This window comes from Lissotriton vulgaris, chromosome 2_2, assembly GCF_964263255.1.
Source record: "Lissotriton vulgaris chromosome 2_2, aLisVul1.2, whole genome shotgun sequence".
Taxonomy (NCBI): Eukaryota; Metazoa; Chordata; class Amphibia; order Caudata; family Salamandridae; genus Lissotriton; species Lissotriton vulgaris.
The window spans coordinates 32,103,967-32,128,912 of NC_141688.1; the positions used below are offsets into that span (position 1 = coordinate 32,103,967).

General features: G+C 48.5%; 1 protein-coding gene across 4 annotated transcripts in view; it reads left to right on the forward strand.

Moving 5' to 3' along the window:
- Positions 1-24,946, forward strand: part of PARP6 (poly(ADP-ribose) polymerase family member 6) — a 332,536-nt gene that overhangs the window by 108,711 nt on the left and 198,879 nt on the right. For all 4 annotated transcript variants that reach the window (XM_086959240.1, XM_086959241.1, XM_086959238.1 and 1 more), the window contains exons 6-8: positions 13,828-13,918; positions 21,111-21,177; positions 24,238-24,387. In XM_086959240.1, coding sequence (XP_086815366.1) covers positions 13,828-13,918; positions 21,111-21,177; positions 24,238-24,387 — 308 coding nt within the window. The remainder of the gene's footprint in view (positions 1-13,827; positions 13,919-21,110; positions 21,178-24,237; positions 24,388-24,946) is intronic.

The following is a 24,946-nucleotide window of genomic DNA, read 5'->3' on the forward strand; positions in this document are numbered from 1 at the left end:
GCTAGAACAAGCAAACAGGGAAAAGATGTCATTACACAGCCCAGTGGAATTCTCTTATTACCTTTGTGCCCCACTGTTGTCAGTGATCACCAGCCACCACTTAAAGGAGCAGTATGGATTGTACCTTTCTACAGAGAGTGACTCTTCATAGTACTCGGACAAGATGTCCCACTCCCAGGGTCCTTTGAGACAATGACACATGGTGTTTTTGAGGAATGAGAACCCCCAAAATAGTAGTCGGGCTGGTTCACGCTTTGGTACCCTTTCTGAGAAGGCCAGTAAGTGAACATGGCGATTCGGGAGCATCAGTTCTGGCCGGTGTCTCTAATTCAATTACCAGGCATTCCGAATTCCAGGGCCTGGAATATTGGCTTTGGCAGGTTGGATCTCTGAGTTTGAGGTAAAGCCCTGAGAAGCATGAGTTACCGACATGCCTGGTCACCCCTGATTATATGGAAGGGCTATGGCATTTTGACATGCCGCTTGAGGGCGAATCTTGGCGGGGCAGTGGGACAAAATGTATCATCACAGGTGGTGGAATCGTAAAACAAAAAAACAACTTGGTGCTTGACATTTTCCAAAGATGACAAAACTATAGCTACAGTTGGTGTTTAGATACCTCTCCCAGTAGTGTCATATATGAATTGCGCAAAATTGGAAAGGAATTAAACCCCTGGAGATACCATAGGGTTTAGGAATTAAGGCAGAAAAGGAATCACTCAACGTAACCACTTCGGAGTTGCTAGAAAAGAATATTGGAATAAGGCCAATACTCGACCCATGAGCCCTATAGATGGCAACAGGAAGTTTACCAACCCTAGAAGGTCAAGTGTTGTCCAAGGCCGCTGATAGGCCCAAGAGCAGCATCAGGATTGGCCATCTCCATCCTGTGTGCACACAGAGTTGTTAGGGATCTTAGTGATGCTGCCTCAATACTACATTCCAGGACATCCTTCTGCAAAATGAAGGCGGTCAGGTGTAAACGTACGCAGCTCTCCAGGATCTTGCTAAAAAAGGGAGACTCAGTATTAGCCTAATCTTTTCCAAACCGGAGAATGAAGGAATATTTTTAGAAAGGTGGTAATTAGTTCAGTTTTCATAGACTCTTGAGAGCTACCTACATGACTCGATCAAATGTGACCAACATGAAATAAAACGTTAGTCATTTCATAACGTAGAGGGTCATAGTGATTAAGAGCACTGGGTGCATAGGTGTAATAGAAGAACACTTTAGGGAAAGTTCCTAAGAAGAGATTTAATTACAGAAAAACTAAAGAATAACTTCTTAGGCTAAACAGCTAAGCACGTTTGTGAATTTCTTGGTGGATGAACAAATTCTTATTAAACAAAACAGAAACATTATAACAAATAAATCACAGCATCATGGAAAACCTCAGATGCACCTTCCTGCTCACAATGGTGGAATGCAGCTTGTCATATTCACAGACTTCTATAATCAACTGACTGAGAACGACCTGATGCATGCACCATTGAAACCAATCGAAACTCCTCTACGCGACTTCCTCAACGCAACAATATCACGGAAAAGAGAAGTATCTCACTGCATCCTAACAACGAACACCACACAAAACCCCTTTGATTCCAGAACCCTCTGCACCATGAACCTGTGATTGCTGCTCCACTGGCTTCCTATTTACCACTGACGATTTCAACTTATTACTCCTCCTCCACTGATATGTTCTTGGTTATGCTTTTCCTCTTTTTCTGTATAACATTTAAAAACAATAAAATTATTTATGTATTAAATATTTTATTGAGCATAGGCAGAGAAATGCACCTCAGAGACATCTGTAGGGGCCGTCACCACTCCAGGGAGGCCTAGGTCAGCGACCCCGCGGATACCCTCCATAGGGCCAGCGGGTACATCATCTTGTTAACACAGCAAGCCGCCTACAACCCGATGGGCCGGCCGCGTCTTAAGAGGTGCTACAACGGTGCAAGCTGATCAGTGCTAGTGTATTGTAAGAAAAAACTCGAGAAACAAAGAACTGTAAACAACCCCACCTCCCGTCCCACCCCAGCCCTCCCCTCTCCTTGTCCATGTCCGGAATTCAGCTATTAGTTGTGGTCCACCACTAACAGTCAGTTGACGCTGCGCGCGCAGGGCCTGTGCGCTTACGGGTGTGAGTTTTGGGGTCCGGGAGAGGCGTTTCTGCCAAGCGTAGCAGGCGCAGGTAGCGTGGGCAGCTCACCTCCCGAGACTCCCCGGTAAGCAAGGCGAGGAATGGCCGCCAGAGTTCCGCAAAGTCCGCCCCCCTCCCCGCTGCTGCCAGCGATAGTTTCTCCATTCCCAGGATCGCCCAGAGCTGGTGAAGCCACCCCAGTTGCTGCGGAGCCTGGATCGCCCTCCAGTGGGCCACAATGTTTTGGACCGCAGCCCCAAGCGCAAGTGCGATCAAGCGTCCGCGCCAGGATTTCAGAGGGTACATGAGTGCGTTTGGGAGGCCTAGTAAAATGTACGCTGGGAAGCGCGGCAGTTGTGTTTCCAGATGTGTATCTATAAGGTCCAGGATAGGGTCCCAATAGGGGCGCAGCGCCTCACAGCTCCACAGCAGGTGCTCCAATGTCCCTAGTTCCCCACACCCCCTCCAGCATCTGTCACTGATTCGGGCATCCCAGTGGTGCAGTCTCTCAGGGGTGTGGTACCAGTATGTAGCTACCTTAGTCAATGTCTCGGTAAGGCCGGTGTGGTGCGCCGAGTGTCTGGCTCTATGGTACACCCCCTCCCATTCCTTCCTAGTGAGCTGCCTCCCCAGGTCCCTCTCCCACCGGACTTGGCCCGCGTTGTATGTGTGTGCCTGAGTGAGGAGCAGCTGCTGATAGAGGTCCGACATCAATTTCTTATCCGAGGTGCGTGTCAGCAGCCACCGTTCGTAAGGCGTGAGGTGCCGTTGGGCTCCGGGCTGGATCGAGGGGTGGAGCACCCAGTGGCGCTCCTGCAGGTATTGCAAGCGTTCCGATTCGGCCACGCCGTAATCCGCCTTGACCTGCTGGAACGGGAGGATTCCCTTGATATCGAACATGTGACCCGCCGCTTGACAGGGCGTCGTCCGCCACGTCGTGAATGTACCGGCGTCCAAGCCCGGCGAGAAGTCTGGATTCTCAAAGATGGGAGTCATGGGCGAGGGGAAGGAGGTCAGCCCCTTGGCCACGGCCACTCTGTCCCACACCCGCAGGGCGGTGCTGGTGATTTCAGAAGCGTACAGGTTAGGGGGACGGTGTCGGCGCGGTAGGAAGGGCACGCCTTGGAGGGTACGGCCGGCCACTGCCTGGTCTAGGAAGAGCCAGTGCTTACCGGACTCCAGCTGGAACCATTCCACGAAGGTGCGCAGCTGTGCCGCCTGGAAGTACAAGGTAAGGTCTGGCACGCAGACCCCCCCGTTCGCTGGGGGTAGAGTGGCGAGAGTGTGCTTAAACCTGGGTCGTCGGCCGTTCCAAATGAACCGTGACAGTTCCGATTGAGTTTGTTGAAGCCAACCCGCCGGGGGGTTCAGGGGGAGCGTCTGAAACAGGTACAGAATCTGCGGCAGCAGTGTCATTTTGACTGCGGCAATTCTGCCTAACCATGACAGCGTAAATGGTTGCCAACGCCGGAGCTGCTCCCGGAGTTTGCGGGTGAGGGCCTCGTAATTGACCCGCGCAGTGCCCCCGACAGTAGGAGCCAGGCGAACGCCCAGGTACGGGACGGGTGCGTCCGACCATTGGATTTGGAATTCCGATTTAATCTCGGCCACCACGTCCGGGCTTAGGGAGATGTTCAGGGCCTCAGATTTGGCTTTGTTGATTTTAAAGCCCGAGGCCAGGGCGAAGGTGTGGAGCTCCACAAAGAGAGCACGCAGGGATCGCATCGGGTCAGTGAGGGACAGCAAGACGTCGTCAGCGTACAGGCTGATCTTGTGCGTGTCGGCCCCAAATTTGATACCCGAAATAAGAGCATGTTGCCGTACTCTCTGGGCCATCGGCTCCATATACAATGCGAATAGGAGCGGCGACAGCGGGCAGCCTTGGCGCGTACCTCTGCCAATGTCGAACCTCGGGGAGGTATGACCGTTCACTCTTACCGCGGCGTTGGGCCGGCGGTAGCAGTTGAAGATGCGATGGCGGAGTTTCTCCCCAAAGCCGAAGTGACGTAGGGCCTGGTCGAGGTATGGCCAATGCACTCTGTCGAAGGCCTTCTCCGCATCGATGGTGAGCAGCATGCAGCCGGGTTTAGTGCGCGACCCGGCCTCAATAAGGTGTAGCACCCGCTTGGTGTTGTCGCTGGTCTGCCGTTGGGGGATAAAGCCCGCTTGGTCGGGGTCTATCAGCTGTTGCATGTATGGTGCGATGCGGCTCGCTAGTATGCCAGTGTAGAGCTTCAAGTCTATGTTCAGTAGTGATATGGGCCTGTAGGAACCGCAAACCGCCGGATCACGGCCCGGTTTGGGAATGACAGAGATAGACGCCTCTAGTAGGTCCGGGTGTATGGCGCCAGGCGTGTCAAATGTGTTAAACAGGTCGCGCAAGAGGGGGGCAAGCTGCTGGCAAAAGGTCTTATAAAATGCCGCAGTAAAGCCGTCGGGTCCCGGGGATTTCCCGACCTTGAGGCGGGCAATGGCCGAGATGACCTCTTCCAGGCCTATGGGCCGCTCCAGAAAGTCCGCTTGGGCCTGGGTAAGGGTGGGGAGCTCCGCGCCCTGCAAATAGGCCGGGCCAGCATTGGGGTCTAGGTGATCCGCGTCGTAGAGCGCCGCATAGAAATTGCCAAAGGCCGCCGCAATCGCCGCGTTCTCTGTAATCAGGTCGCCACTGGCCGACAGGAGAGAGCGCACTTGTTGCCTCTGGGTTTGCGCCCGTAGCCTACTTGCCAGCAGTCTCCCTCAACGGTCGCCACCGGTATAGTAGACGTGTTTGAGGCGCATAGCGGCGTATTCCGCCACGTCTTGATCCAAGGCCGCCAGCATTTTCCGTTCGGCGCACAGTTGCCGCCATGCTCTGGCCGCCCCCGTGCGCTGGTGCATCTGTTCCAGTTCCGCCACACGCTGGGAGAGCTCGGCACGCTTCAGCTCCCTCTCCTTGTTATTGGCCGTGGCGATGGAAATGATTTCCCCGCGCAGGACCGCTTTGAGGGCCGCCCACTGGGTAGCTTTTGTGGTGTCATCATTGGCGTTGTGCTCCAGAAAACGGCTAATCGCCGCCGTGAGCCGGGTCTGGGTGTCAGGCAGCTGTAAGAGACCGTCTCGCAGCCTCCAGTGCCGTTGTGGAGCCGGCATGGCTCCCACACGAAGCGTCGCCACCACCGGGGAGTGGTCCGATAGCGCGGCTGGCAGTATCTCCACGCCCTCAACCTGTAACGCCAGCTGCGAGGAGCCCAGAAAGTAGTCTAGCCTCGCATAAGTCTTGTGTGCAGCCGAGAAATACGTGTAGGCAGTGGTTTGGGGGTGTGTGTGTCGCCATAGGTCGGTGAGGCCCAGGTCCGCCAGATGTGCATGACCCGCTGCTGTGAGCGCCCCTACTTGCCCGGATCATTGGCCCGAGCGGTCCGCCGTGTTATGAAATACTATGTTGAGGTCCCCCCCCAGCAGCAAGTGAGTGTGTGTAGTGGATGTAACGGTCTCTAGAGCTGTATGCAGGAACCTTTCCTGTCCCTCATTCGGGCCATAAACAGAGCCCACAAGCAGGGTGTGGCCCGCAATTTGGAAGCTATAGAGTAGAAGCCGCCCTTTAATTTCGGCCTCTTTCTGGAGGACCTTCCCCTCAAAGGATTTAGCCACTAGGATTGCCACCCCCGCAGACTTCTTCGGGGAGGAGGAGAAGAACTGCCATGGAAACGCGCGGGATTTGAGTCTATGCTGGTCGCTGCGCACAAGGTGTGTTTCCTGGAGAAGGCAGATATCCGCCTTGGAGCGCTCGAGATAGGATAGTATCGCCCTGCGTTTGTTCGGACTGTTGAGACCCCGCACATTAAGCGTGAGCCCTATGAGGTGTCGTGGCATATCTGGGATCGTACGAATGATGCCAAGCCCACCCGGCGGCCGTGTCTGTGGGCCAGCGGGTCGTAGAAGACACCGTGGTGGGGGCCACGTCAGAGCTCCCCGTGGCGACCGAACCCCTTGGACAAGGAGAGCCCCCCGCCCCTCCCCCCTCTCCCCCCAACAGCCCCTCAACCCCAACTGCCCCCCCCTGTCCCCGCTCAACCGGAGCAACTGCCCCACCCGGATCCCCCCTACCCTCAGTGCAAACTCTCCCTGTTCAACACCCCATACCCGGATCCCCCCCCAACCCTCCTCCCCAACTGGCAAAGAAACGTGGTCCATCATTGTCCCAGGTCCAGGCTCGTGGCCGCTGGACCCGTGGTAAGGTAAGTCCGTAGAATGGGAGCAGTGGCGACGTCGCAAGCAGGTCTGCTCACTCGAAGTGCTCCAACGCAGGTGAAAAGTCAATGTCATCATCAGGGAAGGCCAAGGAGCGCACTGCATGCGCCCCCGCCGCCGGGCTAGCGTAGCCCGAACCGACTAAGCCCTGCGACACCAGTGCGTCGCCCTCCCAGCGGTCAGCCATTGTTCGCAGGCGCCAGGCCCTGTGCCACCGTCTCCACCGCCGACCTCTGCCCCTCCTCTATCTCTGTGTCCGCGGGGCGTCGCGGCCTGCGTCTGCGCCGCTGCTGCTGCCAGCGGCCTGGGCCTGCCTCGCTAGTAGATTTGTCCCCCGGTGACTCTTCGTCGACTCTCGGTTCATCCATGCCCAGCACTCGGCAGGCGTCCCGAAGGGTGCGCGGCTGATGGAGGACATTGCCAAGCCGAAACACCAGTCGGAAGGGGTGCCCCCAGCTGTAGGAAATGTTGCGCTGTCTCAGCTCTGCCGTCACCGGCCGAAAGGTGCGCCTCTTCTCTAGGGTAAGGGCAGCCAGGTCCTGGTACAGCGCCGGGGAGTGCCCGCCAAAGGTGATCTTCTCCATTTGGCGTGCCTTGTTTAGGATTTCCTCTTTCGTCCTGAAGTCTTGCACGCACACCAGGATGTCCGGCGGGTGTGTCGCGTTCGCCCTCGGCGGGCCCGTCCGGTGGGCCCTGTCCAGTCGCAGGGGGGCGTCCGCCTGACGGCCCAAGATGTGGTTGAAGAGACCCTGTGTAAACCGGAAGAGGTCCTCTGTGTCTGGGGACAATTTCACTCCTCGGATCCGAATGTTATGCCGCCGGGAGCGGTTTTCCAAGTCCTCGGCGTGCGTCTGGAGGTCCACCTGTTGGTCGTGGATGCGGGCCAGCTCCTGTCGTAGGGCCTCTATTTCGGCGTCCCGTGCGTCGCTCTTCGTTTCCAGGTCTGCTACTCTCTCCCCTATGGCATCAGTGTCGCGGCGGACCTCTTTGATCTCGTCCTGGAGTTCTTTTTTCAGGGCATGGATGTCTTCTCTCAGGCCAGTGAACAGGGATTCCAAAAAGGACCGCGCGACTGGGGCCTCGGGGTCCGCTCCCTCAGGGGGCGATGAGGCCACCACCTTCTTGTCCGTGTCAACCCGGGGGTTGGAGCTCGCGGGGCCGTTCCGCTTCCCCATGGCGGGGGGGGGTGAAGAGGTCCTTAATGGTGCGGTCCTTTCTGGGCCTCCCGCCGGACATATCGCCCCAAAGCCCCCAGTCGCGCCCCCCGGCACCCCCCTCCGCCGGCTGCAGAGCGAGCCCTAGGCCTTCTGGGCGCCGATCCGGGTCCGGGTCGACCAGTGCTGTGGAAGTGGCACCTCTGCGTTCCTCCCAATCTTCTGCTCTCCTGGGCGGGCAATGTAGCGTCACAGGGTGCGGTAGGGGCCGCGGGATGGGCGCAGGGACTCCGGGTCCAACGGCGAGGCGGGAAACGCTGGGCGGGAAGCCGCCAAGATGGCGACTGCGGCACTCCGCGCCGCCCCACCTAGAGGCGAGAGCGCAGCAAGTCCACGGTGCCTCCTCACATCAAGGGGGCCCGCTCACCTCCGTGAGGACCGCGGTTGGGAGCGCGTGGCCGCCGGTGCTGGTGTCCCCAGAGTCCGCTCCACTAAGACAGGCAGGGCAAGAGGTCCTGTACGGTTCCCCGGGGCCGACAGGTTGCCACCCCCCTGGCCGAGGGTCGAGGCCTGTAGGTTCAGCAAGGATTGGGGCAGTGCTGCAGAGGTAGGTCCGCCGAGAGGGGGGGGGGGCGCCCGTCCGCCTCCGCTCTTCACTCTCTTTCCCCGGGCCCCTCCGGCCGACCCCGCAGTCTCCAGGTGCCTCACGGAGCCTCCGTGTGTGTGGTGCGCAAAGCGCGCGGCGTCAGCGGCCGCAGTGTGAAGGAGCCAGGCCGCCCAAGATGGCGATTCCCTGGTGCAGGTCGCGTCCCTTCGGCCAGATCAGGCGGGAAGCAGGAGCTCCGCGGAGGGGGGGGGGGCCCGGTGCCACTTTTCCACCCCCCCCGGTACCTCCGCTCCGCTGTGTCGGGTCCGGGTCGGGGTCACGCGTCAGCCTTCGGCGCCTCACCTCTTTGCGCCTCACAGGTCCTCCAGGCGCCGCTGCAAGGCCCGTGGACGGAGGCTGGTGACAATCCAGGCAGAGGCCGCTCCGCCTCCCGGCGTGCTTAGCAGGTCCGCAGAAGCTTCCACGAGCTGCCGTGAGAAGCCTCGCGCGGCACTGCGCGGGCCGGACCTGCCACCGCTGCTACCGCCGGTCCTGGGCGATCCCAGGCGGCTCGGTGGCTCCACCCACCTCGGCCTCGCTCTCGTCCTTGCCCTGGGCTCGAGGAGCGCGCTAGGCCTCAGGCGCCGCCGCCCTCGCGGCCAAACTCGGCGGGGGCCAGGCTGCAGCCGGACACAGAACCGGCCCAAAGGTCGCCGTCTCAGCGTCTCTGGTGTCGGGCGGTCTCTCAGGGCTATTCTCGGTCGGGCAGGTGCTGGAATTATGCTCAAGTCGGCGGCCGGCGGCGGGAGCTCGGCAAGGCACGTCTGCTCACGCCGCCATCTTGGCCACGCCCCCCCCAATAAAATTATTTAAATAAAAAAAAAAACAGAAAGACCAACACTTCAGGTGAATATAAAGCAATGGGATTGGATGGGTAAGAGACACCTGAATAAAAGGCAGTGGCTTGATTTGTTCCTTAAGATAACAATATTTGACCTTGTAACTAAGCCACGCATACTTTTGACAGGAAAGCAATCCAAAATGCAATCACTTGTTCTCTCCTACCCTGCTCACTGGACTTGAATGCGCCTTTATGACCTACTTGGCTATCTGTATTAATGATCCCTAGCCACTCGCAAAGATTTTTGTTGGCTCCACGTGCCAGCTCTCATCAAGTTTAAATGGTTGTGCATCATTGGATCTGTGACCCACACATAAAATATTGGTCTATGTAGCTGAAAACAATTTCCTCTCTGGCCTTTCCTGCAGCCTCTCTCCACAACCTGATGGAACTGGAGATTCCGATGGCAAGAAAAGGGTAAATAAGAAGACATACCTTATTTTTCTACACCTCAGACCTCTGGAACTGTCCCCACTTTCATCTAAGAAAGGGACCCACAACATACGCCTTCATGAAAGAACTTGAACTCTCCACTTTTTCTGTTACAGCCCTCAAACCACATCTCCACTTCCTTCCCCTTTCACCTCGTGCCTTGCGAGATATATGTACTTAGGTTTGCATTTCGCCCTATTTCATCCCTTATCTGTGGATGGTATTACAGAAAAACATTTACCACTATTGCAGAAGTACAAAATAATCTAAAGGCAATGGAATTAAAAGTTGCATAGAAATGCAAATTCCTGTACAAGAATAGAGGCTCATATAAAGAATAGATTGGTATTTTCTTCTCCACGTAGTCTTGCTGTCAGCATCTGTCCTGAGGCTGTGCTAGTTCATGCATATAGGTGGAGAAAAGCCCTTGAAGAGTGAGGAAGATTGGCAACAGTTTAGCGATGAGCCTGTTACAGCAAAGGAGTGGGCCAGGGCACACGGGGTAGTGCGTATGGTGTCAGTCAATACGCCATTTAAGCTCATTCAGCTTAATATTGTCCATCTGGCTTACCTTTCCCCTAAGAAGCTACATACTACATATTCCACTAGAGACCCAGGATGCATGAGCTGTTGAAGCGTACAGGCGGGCTTTTTTCATGTGGTGTTGCGCTGCCACCATATTATGTGCTACTGGGAGGAGGTGTTGGGGCAATTACATCGGGCCATGGGCTGGGAGGTCTCCCTTGGGCTAAAGCAATGTCTCTTAGCCCTGATACCTAAAAAGAAATATAGGAAACTCCTCAGGAAATTTGCACTGTTGAGTTTAACATTGGCCAAGCGGTGTATAACTATCAGCTCTGTATCTAACATGAACACTCCTGACAATATGAACCAGATCCCATTATGTTCATTTCCAGAAATCAGTAAGGTAGCCTTCACAGACCTACTGATTAAAGTAAAGTCCGGATCTCCTAAGGACCCCTGCCGCCCTAAAACTTTGCAGTCCGCTCTTTCTGTCATCTCAGATCCTGTTGTAGCCCACCTTAACCTCTCCCTCACTTCTGGGATAGTACCTAGTACATTTGAGGAAGTAATAGTAACCTCCCTTCAGAAAAACCGTAGTGAAGCCCCTCTCGCTCTACAAAACTACTGCACAATTTCCCTCCTGCCTTACCTAGTAAAAATACTAGAGGCACACAACCTCTGCACCTTTTAGAAAACTCAGAATTTTTGGACCCTCATCAGGCTGGCTTTCACCCAGCCTACTCAACGGAAGCAGTCGCACTCTCTATGATGGATGTTTTGCGCATGGCCATACTCAGGTGCTGGTCCTTCTTGATCTCTCAGCGGCCTTTGACAAAGTGGACCATTCGATCCTGGTGGATTTTGTTGAGGCTACTAGGCTGAGGGTTTCAGTACTTGATTGGATCATATAATTCCTGAAAGACCGCTCCCAGCCGGACCTGTTAACTCTACTCTTGGCCAGAGCCGGATTGACCATAGCGGGCACCGGGCAGTCCCCCGGTGTGCCGCACGGGTGGGGGACGGTTTTGGGCCCCTAGGGGCCGTTTTTGTTACAGGGCCGTTTTTGCAGCACAGCTGCAAAATCGGCCCTGTACCAAAATCGGCCGTAAACCGGCCCCGGCAAAGAGCTTGGCAGCACCTCCTACCTCCCCCTCCCCCTGAGGGAGTGAGAGCCGGCAAGCACTTTGCCAGGGCTGGTTGTGGTTCCCAGTCCGGCCCTGCTCTTGGCTGTGGAGTTCCCCAGGGTTCATCTTTATCCCCCCACTTATTTAAGAAATACATTCGCCCTCTGGCCTACAATCTCAAAAAAATGAATTGTGTCATCTACTATTATGTTGACGACAAGCAATTACTTTTTAAGCTCGATAACACCCATGAATCCAAGGCACAGTTTCAATCTACCATGCTGTACATCCGTGAATGGATGAATAGCAAATATTTGAAACTTATCGAGATTGTTATCAGCAATACCAAACTTGAATACTGGACTGATTCACTTTGGCCTCCTGAGTTGGGAACTCCCCCTATCCCACAAAAAGCAGTAAAAAGTCTTGAAGTTATCATCAATGCCGTACTCTCTGTGAAGGCTCAAATTAACTCTGTGCTGTCCTCTACCTTTCTCGTGCTGTGTAAAATCAAGAGAATCGCCATGGGGCACATGCATCAACCTATTTAGGAAGTGCAAACGGTGCAAATCGGTAAATTCGGCCGTTTGCGCTTCCTAAATACGTTTTTGGGATGCATGAAACATTTTTTCAAAATTCGCTTTTTTTTGCATTTCCTAAAAATGCGAATGCATTTAAGGAATCGCATTTGTGCGGTTCCATAAATGCAATGCATCAATTTTTTTAAAAATGCGAATTTTGAAATAGGAAGTGCAAATTAACACGAGGTTGACCCTCGTGTTAATTTGCGAAATTCTTTAAAAAAGCACAAAAATGCATTTTGGAAAGTGTCATGTTACAGACACACATGTCCTTAGGACATGTGTGTGTGAAACATGCACTTTAAAATACATTTCAGGGGTGCAGGGGGGGTCCTTTGGACCCCCCTCTGCACCCTTGCAATGCATCAACAAATTGCGAATTCCAAAAAATAGAAATGCAAAACGGCATTGATTCCTATGGGCCTCTAGGCCCATAGGATCAATGTAATGCCATTCCTTAATTGCGATTTGCAATTAAGGAATCGCAAATTCCGAAAATTAAGAAATCCTAAAAAAAATTAGGATTTCTTGATGCATAGGATTTTGCAATTCCTAAATTGCGATTCCTTAATTTTCGCAATTTAGGAAATGCAAATTCCTACAATGATGCATGTGCCCCCATATTTCTTACTTTGGAGGCCCTCATTCAAGCAGCTATTGCCTACACTGAGCTACCTAAATGCCTTGTTAAAAGTCTCCAAATCGTTCTGAACCTGGCAGCGCGTCTTACCCATGAGCAACCTAAGCTTTGTCATTTCACTCCACTCATGAAAAATCTCCATTGTCTGCCTGTAGAACCAAGAATGACCTTTAAAGTAGCATGTATCACTTTCGAAGCCTTCTACAATAAACGCCCTTTTTTTCTTACCTACGGACTACATAAATACACCCCTACAAGCTCACTATGTTCTGCCCACCGGAATTATATGTCTATTCCTAAATTCAGGAGGAAGAGACAGGCTTTTTCAGCCATTGCCCCTAACCTTTGGACCGCCTTCCCCACTCAAATAAGATCAGCATCTTGCTACTTAGAATTAAGGAAAACATTCAAAACCTGGTTATTCAGGCAGGTCTACTCTTAAACTCAGGTTCTGGTGACCGTGCGCTTTACAAGTTTCATTAACATAACATAACAGATGGTTGAGCCCAAATCCCCCGGCGGCAGAATGGCAAAGAGATTTGATTGAATGGGCGGGAGCCGAGAGGTGCATATAAGGTGAGTGCGGCGAGATGAGAAGTTGGTTGACAACCTTCTCTCGTGTGGAACTGTGGTACAAAATCTGACTGGGCACGTGCTACTGCCACTCCTGGTGATCCAGCTCCCTGATGTCCACGTCCATGCACACTCACTAGGGCAGGGGCCAGGCATGGAGTGGACAGAGGAAATGGACTGCCCACGACAACTATGGACATTCACAGCGGGACTCCTGCGTGAGGTCAGGAGTTTTCCTTACTGGCAGAATGAGTACATGATGGAGCACTGGGGTGTGGGGGGAGGAAGGATGGGGGAGTTTGTTCATTTAGTTAACTGTTTCTTCATTCAGTCTGATACAATTGTCCTTGATATTTTCTCCTGTTGACAAAGTAATCATGGTTTGCTGCACGGTGAAGCTATCGCTGTACAGAAAGGGTATGTACACATTGGACTGAAACCTACCTTGTGCTAATACCTGTGCTTGGAAAGGAATTGTATATCACTGAAATGTTAATGAAAATATATTTTTCTAAAAACATATGGGTAGAGAAGGTTGATAACCGTGTTTCAGGTAGAACTATGCATCTAGGGCCAATTATTTTATCAGAGACTGACAGCACTGTTTTAGTTGCACCAGGGCAGGAACTCTTGCTGGGGCAGATCACAGTGATGTAGGGTCAGAAACACACATCTTGAACAATATCTTTTCCCATCACTCTTATGATGTCAGCCTCTACCTCGCGACAGTGAGGAGGCGACTGGTCTGGAAGGCTGAGAATTGAAAATGATTTGTCTCCCAATGATGCCTGAGTGCTTATCTGATGCTCACCACATAAAACAGAGAAATTAATATGGCACCGTACTGCTTCACAAAATGTGACTTGTTGCACTCTTGCAACTGCCTCCCTCTATCATTCCTCCTCTGACGCCAGGTCCTTACTTTCTGTTTCTACAGGAGGAAGTCTCTACAGCCTGGAAGGTGCTACGGACGGAGACCATAGTTCTTAGACTTCGCTTCTCCCTTTCCCAGTACCTGGATGGACCCGGTAAGTTTTGTACTCAGACTGGTGATCATAAGAAGCAGGGCACAAGTCAGGGATACGTGCGGGTATACGGCGTCCACCCACTATTGTCACAGGTTGGACACCATCCACCTTGCCAAGAAGTTGAGCCTCACTAACATATGCAGAATTTGTCCCAGTGTTGGTTTCAAACATTGGGACACTTTCAGCAGCACCTGCACATTGTCTGTTTTTGTTCGAGCAGCAGCATGCAGGCGGGGAGGGGGCGTTCTTATTTTAAATTCCAGATGGAGCAAAACAAAGGCCAAAGATAAGGGGACATCAGGTCTAAATTTGTTCGAGTATCCTGGCTGGGGGCTATCTGGAGCCCCATACCTAATGCAATGGAGGAGAAACAATGGCTCACAGCTAGTTATCACTTCACAGGTAATTAAGAGAGGTATACTTTTGACCTTGTTCAGCGCCTGTATATAAGTGATATACATGTACTATAAGGATGGCAGATGTGTTGATCTGTACCAGTATTTACATAAATAACAATTTAAATACCACTATTTTGTTGTATTTCTTTTATAGCACTACTCATCCGAATACAGGGTGTCACAGTGCTTTACATCACAAGTAAACATTTAGCATGGGCAATAATTCATATCTGTGTAAATCAATGTAGATGACTCAATGCATAATTTGTAAAAAAAAAAGTGCCAAAAAAGTGCCACAGCCCTCGACAGTAAGCCATCGCAATTTGCACCAGACATTGAAACTTTACTTACACAACTACTAACCATCACACTGCTACAAGTGTGACAATTCAGACTGTTTGAGGGCACCAAAGCTTTAAGAATGGCTTGGGTGGCATATATTAGCTTCTTTAATGTATATTGAATCAAAAAACAACTGTTTTTCTGCTCAACTTTGAACTACACAAGTTGCGCCACCATGTGGCAGCTGTCATAAGTGCAGGTTACGAAATGATAGTGTACCTGGCGCACTCAGATTCAATTTACCCTTATATAAGTGTGCAATGTTGTGTAAATGCCTACTGAGCATAGATGACAATAAACCTTAGAGGCCCAGCCCCACAAGGGCGACTGGGACAACCACATGCATCAACACATAGATTATTTCAGACAATAAAACGTTCAGTACATTTTCTCGTTTGTTCATTTAAAGTAAACTTTTATGTTTCCACAAAATTATTTGACGAATTTTGCATCCAAAATACTTTTCAATAGCATTTAAACAATTTCATATGTTACAACCAATATCGCAATGTACATTATTAACTTCACATCCAATGCATTTCGAGACCTAGGTCTCTTCTTCAGGGGTATAGCTGCAAAAGAAAATATGTCATGAGACCAAATTCATTTGAAAAAAAGTAAACAATTCTACTCTATACACATCAGTTAATCATGCCCAGTCACCAGCACCTGTGCAACATGCCACCTCAAACCAAAACTTACTTGAAGTCCTTAATGTATTCCTACAAGAAACAACTGCAAAACAAACAACAAACTTAACCAGAATCCAAAACCGAATCCTGACTAAATTTAAAATCATGTAAACACCAGATCCTATGTACCTTTGTTTCTGAGAATCAATTCTAACCAAGATGGAGCAATCGCTGACTTCCTCTGTAGTCCTGGCGCTGAAAAATTATTATTTGAACCCTGGTCCAAATCGTGTAATCCAGTAATCACAGAAGCAAGAGAAATGTAGGTAACCATGCTCTTACCTAAAACAATGTTCTGGTCGTTTGGGAGCCAGAATAATCTATGAAATAAAAATCGAAAAGCAAACTGTTATGCACCCTATGTTTAAAGGGACGAGACCTCAGATACAACCTTCTAGCTCACTATTCTTACCTATCAGTGGAAGTCCTACTTTCGCCACCATCCGTACTCGATGCTGTCGACAAACGCCATAAAGCTCACCGAGCTTCAGGGAAAAAAATAATCCTTCCGCGTCACGTGATCGTGGTTTAAAGATCATAAAGCTCAAAAGCGGACTAATGTAAATACGGAGCTCCGTGTGAAATGGAACATGGTGAAAATACGATAGATCAAAGTATTTAAATACTTTAGGTCAGCAAAAATCGGCGAAACGATAAGCATGAGGCAGAAATCAAATAATAATACTGATTACGCGAATAAAACAATCGCGAGACAATCTTAACCCAAATCATTCTAATTCAACATAGAAGTATCTTAGATAAAGGATAAATGCAAGGAGGCTCTTCAACTATTATTGCAATGATCAAAACAATCTCTATTATTTGCTACAATCCACAGACATAAAAGCAGGACTCATATTCAGCGTCATCTCTGAGATGCTCATTCATGAAGGTAAACAAAGGACTGATTCTGTATCTGGTTCTGGTTCTCAATACAAAAAATTCCATAATGCACAAATATTTGATTTGAAATAAAATACATACAATGCAATTCATATAAAATACATCAAGAGAAGCATGCAGCTATGCTTACTATGTTAAACCGGTGATCATCACTACTAAGTTGTTAAAAAATGTATCATGTTTGGGTATATGTGTTTGTGATGTTAGGGGGTGAAAAGAACACGTTAGAGAAAACACGACATCTCCAATTTGTCGTTGAGTCCTGTCGGATTTAGGGTTCTAAGACGTTTTATCCAATATACTTCCCGTTGGAGAAGCTTCTTTGAGTAGTCAGATCCAGGTTGTTTATCCACCTGCTCAATGATTTGGAATTTGAGTTGTGCTATCGTATGCCTCTTGTCTTTCCAGTGAGTTGCCAGTGGAGATGTTAAATTGCCTGTTCGTATTCGACTCTTATGTTCCGAGAGTCTAGTTTTCATTTTACGTTCAGTTTTTCCGACGTACAGTAGCCCACAGGGGCACTTGATAGTATATATTATGTTTTCAGAATCACAAGTACTTCGGTTCTGTAGAGTAATCTTTTCTCCTGACTGTGGGTGTAGAAGTATATCCCCCAAAATCTCATTGTTACAGTGGATACAATTCCAACATTTGAATGTACCTGTTTTTTGCACTTTCTCTTTTTTCTTTTTTGTCAAAAGTTCTTTCAAATTACTTGACCTGGTATAAGCAAACAGAGGTTTGTTTTCGAATAGTTCGTGGAAGTCTTCTTCTGTCCATAGTATTTGCCAGTGTTTGAGTATACTTTTGATATCCCAAGATGCAGTAGAGTATTTTGAGACAAAAACAGTTCTATCTGTAGTAGATCTTAGTCTTTTTTCCAAAAGCTTTTGTCTGGGAATCTTGTGTGCTTTCTGAATTTGTTTTTCAATTAGATCCTCAGGATAACCTCTGGTGAGGTAATTGTTTTTTTGATACAAACAAGACTCTTCACATGTTTTGTCATCTGAGGAAATCCGGCAAATCCGTAAAAATTGTGAAAAAGGTAAATTATTCACCAATGTCGGTGGATGGAAACTGCTATAAAGTAATGCATTGTTTTTGTCCGTCGCTTTTCTGAATACACTAGTATGTAAAATTACATCTTTCAATTCAATCTGCACATCTAGGAATGAAACTTTGTGTTTGTCCATCTGAAACATAAACTGAATCCTAGGATCTGCTAAATTCAACGTTTGGATATTGTTTTTGAGATTGTCTTCTTTGCCCTTCCATATTATGAATATATATACGTGCAGGTTACGGCAATTAATTGCTGGTGCCAGCAATTAAGTGGCGGTGCTGAGTACCGGAAATCACCAAATCAAATTAAGCACTACAGAATGTTACATAAGACAGTGAGGGCAGAACAGATTTACTGCGACATTTCCCCTAGCTGGCAATTTATTTGTGACTGGGTTTAAAAATAAAAATATATAAGTTGCAGCCCTGATTTGTGTAGTGGTTGCGTCACTTTTTTGTCCCATCCCCAACGCAAAATCTCACTTGTTAAATCTCGAAATGCACTCAAATTTACTCATGATAAAACTACTAAACGTATGCATGAGCTGTTAAGATCTGATGCTACTTCTGGTGATGCCACTTTTGTGAGGGCATGGGTTGTGATGTCACTTCCGGAGATGCCACATGTGATGTCATTCGCCGTGATGTTATCTGCAATGATGTCACTTGCATACTGCCTAACTTGGTTGGTCCCCCCACTTCTTTTTTTAGGACTTGTGCACTGATACGCAGGATGGACATCCGAGAGGGTCACCTGTACCTTCCAATGATGGGTACTCGGTAAGACCTCCTCTCGGGTATCGAAAGGGCTCAGGTGGTACCTTGCAACACAGGGTGCAGAAGCTACCATTATTGGATCCATTCGAGTGTGCCGCCTTTCTCAAGAGGACTAGTCTCCCCAACTTCCAATTCTACAGTTCTGAAACAGAAGCCCTCAGTTTTACACTCTTTTCTCCGACAGCCCGCCATTCCTTTCTTCTTGCCAAAGTGCAGACAATTCTGGTCCCAAAGACTGACTCTTCGAGTGCGCCTGCTGGCCAGCGCCAGGTACCAGGGACAGTGCCCCTTGTGAGTCCTCAGTCTTTCATTGGTTCAAATAAAATAGAAGACCCTTTCCATGAGTCCCTCTCTGAGTCTGACGCCAGCCCAAATTAACCTCCCAAAACATTCCACTCTGGAGACAGTCCTCCCCTCCTCACTGTCCCGAGGTAGAGGTGACACTGACCCCCGCAGGGAGACCCGGAATCTGCCAGGTTTGTGTGTGCTGCTGTGCAGTACTTCATTTTTCACAAGCCCCTGGCCTCAGCACCTCATCAGCAGGGGAAGCACGCGCCGTATAAATGCAATCAGAAGAGTACAGTAGGATGCTCTTTCTTTTCAAAATGGCGTGGTATTTCCCCCAGACGTGTTGTGTCACGCTGCCTCTTTCAGTGAGTCACTATAGTTTCACGGTCTGTGGTTCGCCGAGTTCGTTTGTTCATGAATAAGATTGCCTTTCCTGGCACGACTTGCGCATTCACAAACTCTCACTTCCTGTCTCTTTCCCGAAGCAGCATCCGGTCCTGTTCTTGCTGCTCACCTCATTCGAGTCGGGTGTTTCCGCGATTCCCATGCTTAGTAATATCATCTGCGGTCAGGCCTTGAATACTCCGGGCGAGTAACCAGAAAAATAAAACCCACCACTTTGACCCACACGAATTGTGTCAAGCAAAGAGAGCGAATCTGGCCCTTTATATGAATTGTATTCCTGAGGAAAGTTTGCAGAAAGTCTTCAAAATGGTGCATTTACAGCTTCCTTTATAATTCTACTTTGCGTATTTCTCTTTTTCATTTCATTCCTTCCTTCTTCTTTTTCTTGCTACCTTTCTTTCCAAACATACTTTTTAATTACCTTCCTTCTCCTTTCCCTTCTTCTTTCTTTCTTTCCTTCTATTCCATTCTTGTACCTATGCTCTATTCTAATTCCTTTGTTCTTTCCTTTGTTCTGTCCTTGTTTGCCGTCCTCTTTCTTTCGTGATGCCTCACTGCATTTGCCTCCTTCTTAATTTTTTTCCCACTTTAAAAAACTTCTCTCTGTTACCACTTTAAGCTTCTTTGGCCCACCATCAGAGAGCTGTGTATTCATTAGTTTCCCCGTCGGTCTTAAAATGACCTGTGAGCCAGCGTTGATAATTATGAAGGGCCATCAAACAATTCAGTCTGCCCAGGCACCCGCGCTTAAGCTGGTATAGCGGGTGCTTGACCACGCGCTTGACGCTGATCTTTTTACACAACAGGCGCTTGTTTCCAGTGTCCCAGCATTACCTATGTGCAATGCAACCCAGAATCGATTACAGTTTTGAGTTTGTCAAAAGGTAAATGGATTCTTTGGACCTTTCTTCTAAACCACCACTAGGGAATATCCCTGAGCTCCTTCCAGCTGTCGCCGAGTTGGCGATGCAGCGCGCGCAATGTAAATTGTTTTATTTATTTATTTACTTAACTCCGTTCTGCCGTATACCGGAGTTGACTACCCCTCACCCTGCCCATCCCCGTCCCGCCTCACGACCGCCCGCAACACTCCCTCTGCGAACAGCCACTGCCAGGGCCTTCTGAAAATACACTCCAGGTGTGTGTGGTCAGTGGGCATTGGGTGCAGGGCCTGGCTTGTGTCCAAGCCTTGAATATTTCTACCCACCTAACCTAAGAGTATGGGGCATGGCTTTCCGTTATGCTATGTAACCCCAGGTTAAACATAGCATCACAATTATGATGTATTACATTTTATACAAGGTGTACTCCAAAAGTTTCTTGTTGCAATTCTGTTAAAAAGAGAAAAGTTGTTCACATTTCCCTTTATGTTATGAATCAGTTAGCCAATCAATCAAATGATCTGTCGTCAATCAGTTAATCTACTTTTTGGAAAGAAAGAAGAATTTCCGAAACCATTTCAATAATTACAACAGTACATCACACTCAAAACATAGAAAACTCAATACAATTACACAAAACCAATAAAGAAAAATTACGACGGCATACAAGTCTGCAGTAGGTTAGATGTAAATTCAAACTTTAAAATGAACAAAAATCCATATGGATTATTTTACAGATCTACATGTATATATTTCATAACACGCAGCACTCAGTAAAATTCATTTATAAAAGATTGCTCTACAGGTTAAACCCTAAACCTAAACGTTCTCAAATCAGGGCCTTCAAAGTCCTTACCCTACTGGATAAATGGAACGTCTCAATTCTCGCACTGATTCTAAATCTAACTGATGTTGCAACGTTTTAAGCCTCTACCCTATCAGACTTTCATAAAAAGGGCAAAGGTAAAATTAGTTGCATTTGATCCCCCTGTTCCCATGTAAAGCTTAAACAGCTACTTGAGATAGCAGGCAACCACAATGCGCTCTGCAAAGGAGGATGCCAGAGTGAAATCTCAGCTATAGATTGCGCATAACAGGAAATGTCTCTTTATCCAGGTGCTCTTCCTGCCCTGGATACTGCTTGTGGTACAGGTAACTAGGTCTTAAGGGCACTTCTTGAGTAGTCTTTAGGTATTTAATGTGCTAATAATCCCAGAAGGTATCTTTAATCAATTGAATATTATGTTTCGTTTGGACCTTGCCTCACTTTGTTAAGGCCTGGAAAGTATGGCCTCAAAAGACTTTCGCACATGAGCTATCCAATGAAGTCTTGGGAATTATGGCATCTTAATAATTTAGTCAATGTACCTCAATGAATATAACATAAAGTACTACACTTATAACTTTTTTTTATCTTCCATTGTCTCTTTCCTCTTGTTTTTAGAACCTTCTATTGAGGTATTCCAACCATCCAATAAGGAGGGGTTTGGACTGGGACTTCAGCTGAAAAAGTAAGAATCTTTAGTGGCTGCTTCAAGTTGTTCGTGGTGTTGCTTGAAACCCAAGGTATAAAAATATCTTTACGTTGATGCCCACCCCTATATGGTGTTAAGTTGTGTATGCCCCCATGAGTCCACTCCTACAATCTGATCCCCTGAACCAGTAGTGCAGGACTATTGAATTCATGCGGGACTCGCACAAAATCTATCTCTCCCGCAAGCAAATCTGACCTCTGAGTCGTAGCCTCAGCCATTCCCTGACCCAGTACAAAAGGTAGCTGGCATTCTGCCACCTTCCCCTACCGCCTCCTGCGCTTATCATGAATCCTCTTCAACATTATTAAAAGTATACCTGATATCCTGCCAAACTCCCCTGGTCCTTTGATCCCCTCATTTAGGCCCAGATTTACAAAGCTTCCTGTTTGCATTTCTTTAATAGCGACTCTGGTGGATTCGCTATTTAAGAAATGCAAAAGGATATGTACTAAATTTGTTATTTCCTAATAGCGATTTCTACAAAGTAGGAATCGCTATTAGGCAATCACAAATAGGAAATGACATTGCATTCCCGCCTATGGACAAAATGGGAAATGGTTTGCTTATGGCCCCCCTGAAGGCATCCCGAATTTCCTAGTGCACCCGTAAGTGCACATATGCCCTAGGTGCCTATTTGCCCTGCATGTCACATTAATAAATGCATTTTTAAATGCATTTTTTAATTTTGCACATAGTTACCATCGTCTTCAAGTCGATCGCAATAGCATTGCCTGAATGCCCGTAAATGTGTTTTAGGAATCGCAAATTGCGACCGGATTGGCCTTTTGTACATCCGAAGACCATTTAGCATTTCTTAACAGGCCAAAATAGCGATTCGGCCCATTAACAATTACTAAATGGCTTCTTAGTGCCCTGCTTTTGACCTGTGAAATGAGCGGAGGCAGGCAATGTGATCAGCATCAACTTTGTCGGACAGCGACAGGAGAGCATGACAGATAACTGCTTCTTGCAGGTCTGTGCAGTCATGACAGAGGTAAGTCTTCCAACATTCCCCATGAGGGGGCTGACCTTCCCTCTTCCCTTGGGTCTTTGGTGATCTGATTTGGGAGTGTCGGGTGAAGGCAGGGTTGATAGTGGATCATCTACCGCCTTTCCATCACTTCCCTCGGGTCTGGAGAGCAGAGCATGGTGGTGGATCAGCATCCACTGTTCCACATGGTGTGTGAAGGCCCTGCCGAGTCAGGAAGAAGCCTCTTGAGGAGATGATTCAGTTTCTTCTAGGTACTGTGATGCCACAGTAGTGAATAAAGTACAGTAGATGTTGATGTCACCACTATGGCTTAACTTGGAAGGCATGCACAGCATAATGGTTTATAGAAGAACCTATGGACATAGAGCTAAGGAATGAGCTCTGGCAATCTTCTCGCCTTGCCAGTCTAGTTTAGGATTCCCCTGCTCTAGTCTAGAACCTGTGCTCTCTTGCTTATGCTGCCGATGAGGGCCCCAAATTACAATTCTTGATGACAGTATTTGGGAGGCTGTCTTAAACGTATTGAGCTGCTCCTGCCCTGTCTCACTCTCTATTCCTTTTACCTCTTGTAAATCTTCAGCCCTTCCCTTTGAGTGTTCTCTGCTAATTATCCCTCACTGCTGTAGAAAGCGACTGCATCTCAAGCAATGTGTGCCCACTTCTAAACACCCCCCAGTTATGACCTGCCCCCTAAAAAACTTCTAGCATGTACCCTTCTTATGTCAATCCTCAACTTACTGTTTCTCAACTTAGTGCTCTAATTGCTAGTGCTGTCTCCTATTCGCTGCATGGCTCTTGTGATTTGCACCCTGCTCTTGGTACCCTTCTACTAGCTATCTGTAAATCAGGACACTGCTCCTCTGGCCCATCCCATACTCCAGATACCTCATCCTCACTGGTAGATCCTACTTACTGCATCTTTCCCCCAATGTGTGCCTTGGTGAGGACACCCACTCCTGCCTGCCCTCTACTCAGTGCACTTCTTTCGTCATCTGACCTCTGCTTCTGGGCAGTTCCCTTCTCCAATTCCATTTCCCTTGGTCTGTTGTCGTCGTCATGGTCTACACACAGTTGTTTTTTTTGTCTGGTCACTGCACCTCGTTCCTGGGATGCAGTGAACACCATACACGTTTGCTTTTCTGCCCTTTCAAAATGATCTCTCTTGATTTTCCTGTCCTTTTAGACTCTCCCTTCGCATTTAGCCTGTCATTCCCCTATCAAGTGTCCTATTAAGGGCATCCACTTCTGCTTGCCTCTCTCAAGGTGGTATAATTGCAGCCCATTGTTGCCCAGGTCTAGTCCCTTGTATAAAGCCTGTTGCTGTTGACATATTCCAACCTAGGCGCTCCTCGCTCTGCGTATTTACGCCTGCTAAAGACTCCTTCATTACCTATTTATAGAGCACTGCATTGCAAGGTAATCCCTTTCCCAGAGCACCACTATCCTGGAATCCGTTCTGCTCTACGCATCCACCTGCTTTCCCCCCCCTTTTTTAGGCACCTCACGCAATGCACACTGCTCTTTGTCAGGAACTCAGTGCAGTCTGTCTTCCCTCGTTTTCCTCCTTAGCACTCCCTGGTTAAGACTAGACCCGGGAAAAATCTCAATTATGTAGCATAATCTTGGGTAATTTTAAGAATCTGGGTTATGCAAAATGCCAGAGATTACGCTATTACGTGTCATTGCTTAATTGAGATGTCGTTCAGGTAAAAAAAAAGCTATCTCAGTAGCACAGGAACAGCAGTTAACAAACAGAAGGTGAGCAGCTGTTATTCGGGTCATTTGCGATTTTCTCATTCATGCGCGCAAAATTGACATGAGGATGTATTTCGCGCTAAGAATAGCGCAAAATGCTAAGTCGGCATTTCAGGTAATTTTGAATAGTTATGTGCATAAATTTCGCACAGGCCCAGTCAAGATCTGCGCCTTATTTGTTTCATCTCTCTTCTAATTTACACACAGCATTTATAAATCTTTTCTAGACTATAATCTGTTCAACTGTACATTAAACCGATAGACAATGTAATCTGTCCTCTCACCTACAGGATCCTGGGCATGTTCACGTCCCAGCAATGGAAACATCTCAGCAACGATGTCTTGAAGACCCAGCAAGAAAAGCGGCACAGCTGGTACAAGGCGAGTGGCACCATCAAGAAGTTCAGAGCTGGCCTCAACCTCTTCTCCCCCATCCCAAAGTGAGAATTTCCTCTTAGCTCTTTTCCCCCTCTACTTAACCATCTCCACATTACAAAGCAAGACCTCTCCTTCAACTCTGTCTCTTTTCTTCATTTTGAAGGGAAGGCTCCTTGTTAGCCCTTTGCTTTACTCTAGCTATCTTTCTCCTCATTGGAAATCAAGGACTTTTTCTAAACTATGTTTCTTTCAGTCTGTGTCTGCATGTCACTGTTTCTGAAGTGATGGCTGTCCCTCAGCTGCGCTGTTTCTCTTTCTATCCTTCTCCCAACCCTCAACTCATCCTCTGTCTTTGCCCATCCTGATGCAAGAGCTGTCCCTCAGCAATATCTCATGTGTTGCTTGCATTGCAAAGTGATGACTATCACCCATAGGCCACTTTTGTTCTTATCTCTAACCGGAGAACCTTCCCTCAGTTCTATTCTCTGTTACACAATGACGACTCTTCATCAGCGCTAGTTTTTAATTCCTCATTACAAAAGGAAGACTGTCTCCAGACCTGTCTCTTCACTCTCCTCAATAACGCAAAGGCTGACCAGCAGACTGGTCTTTTTCCTTATT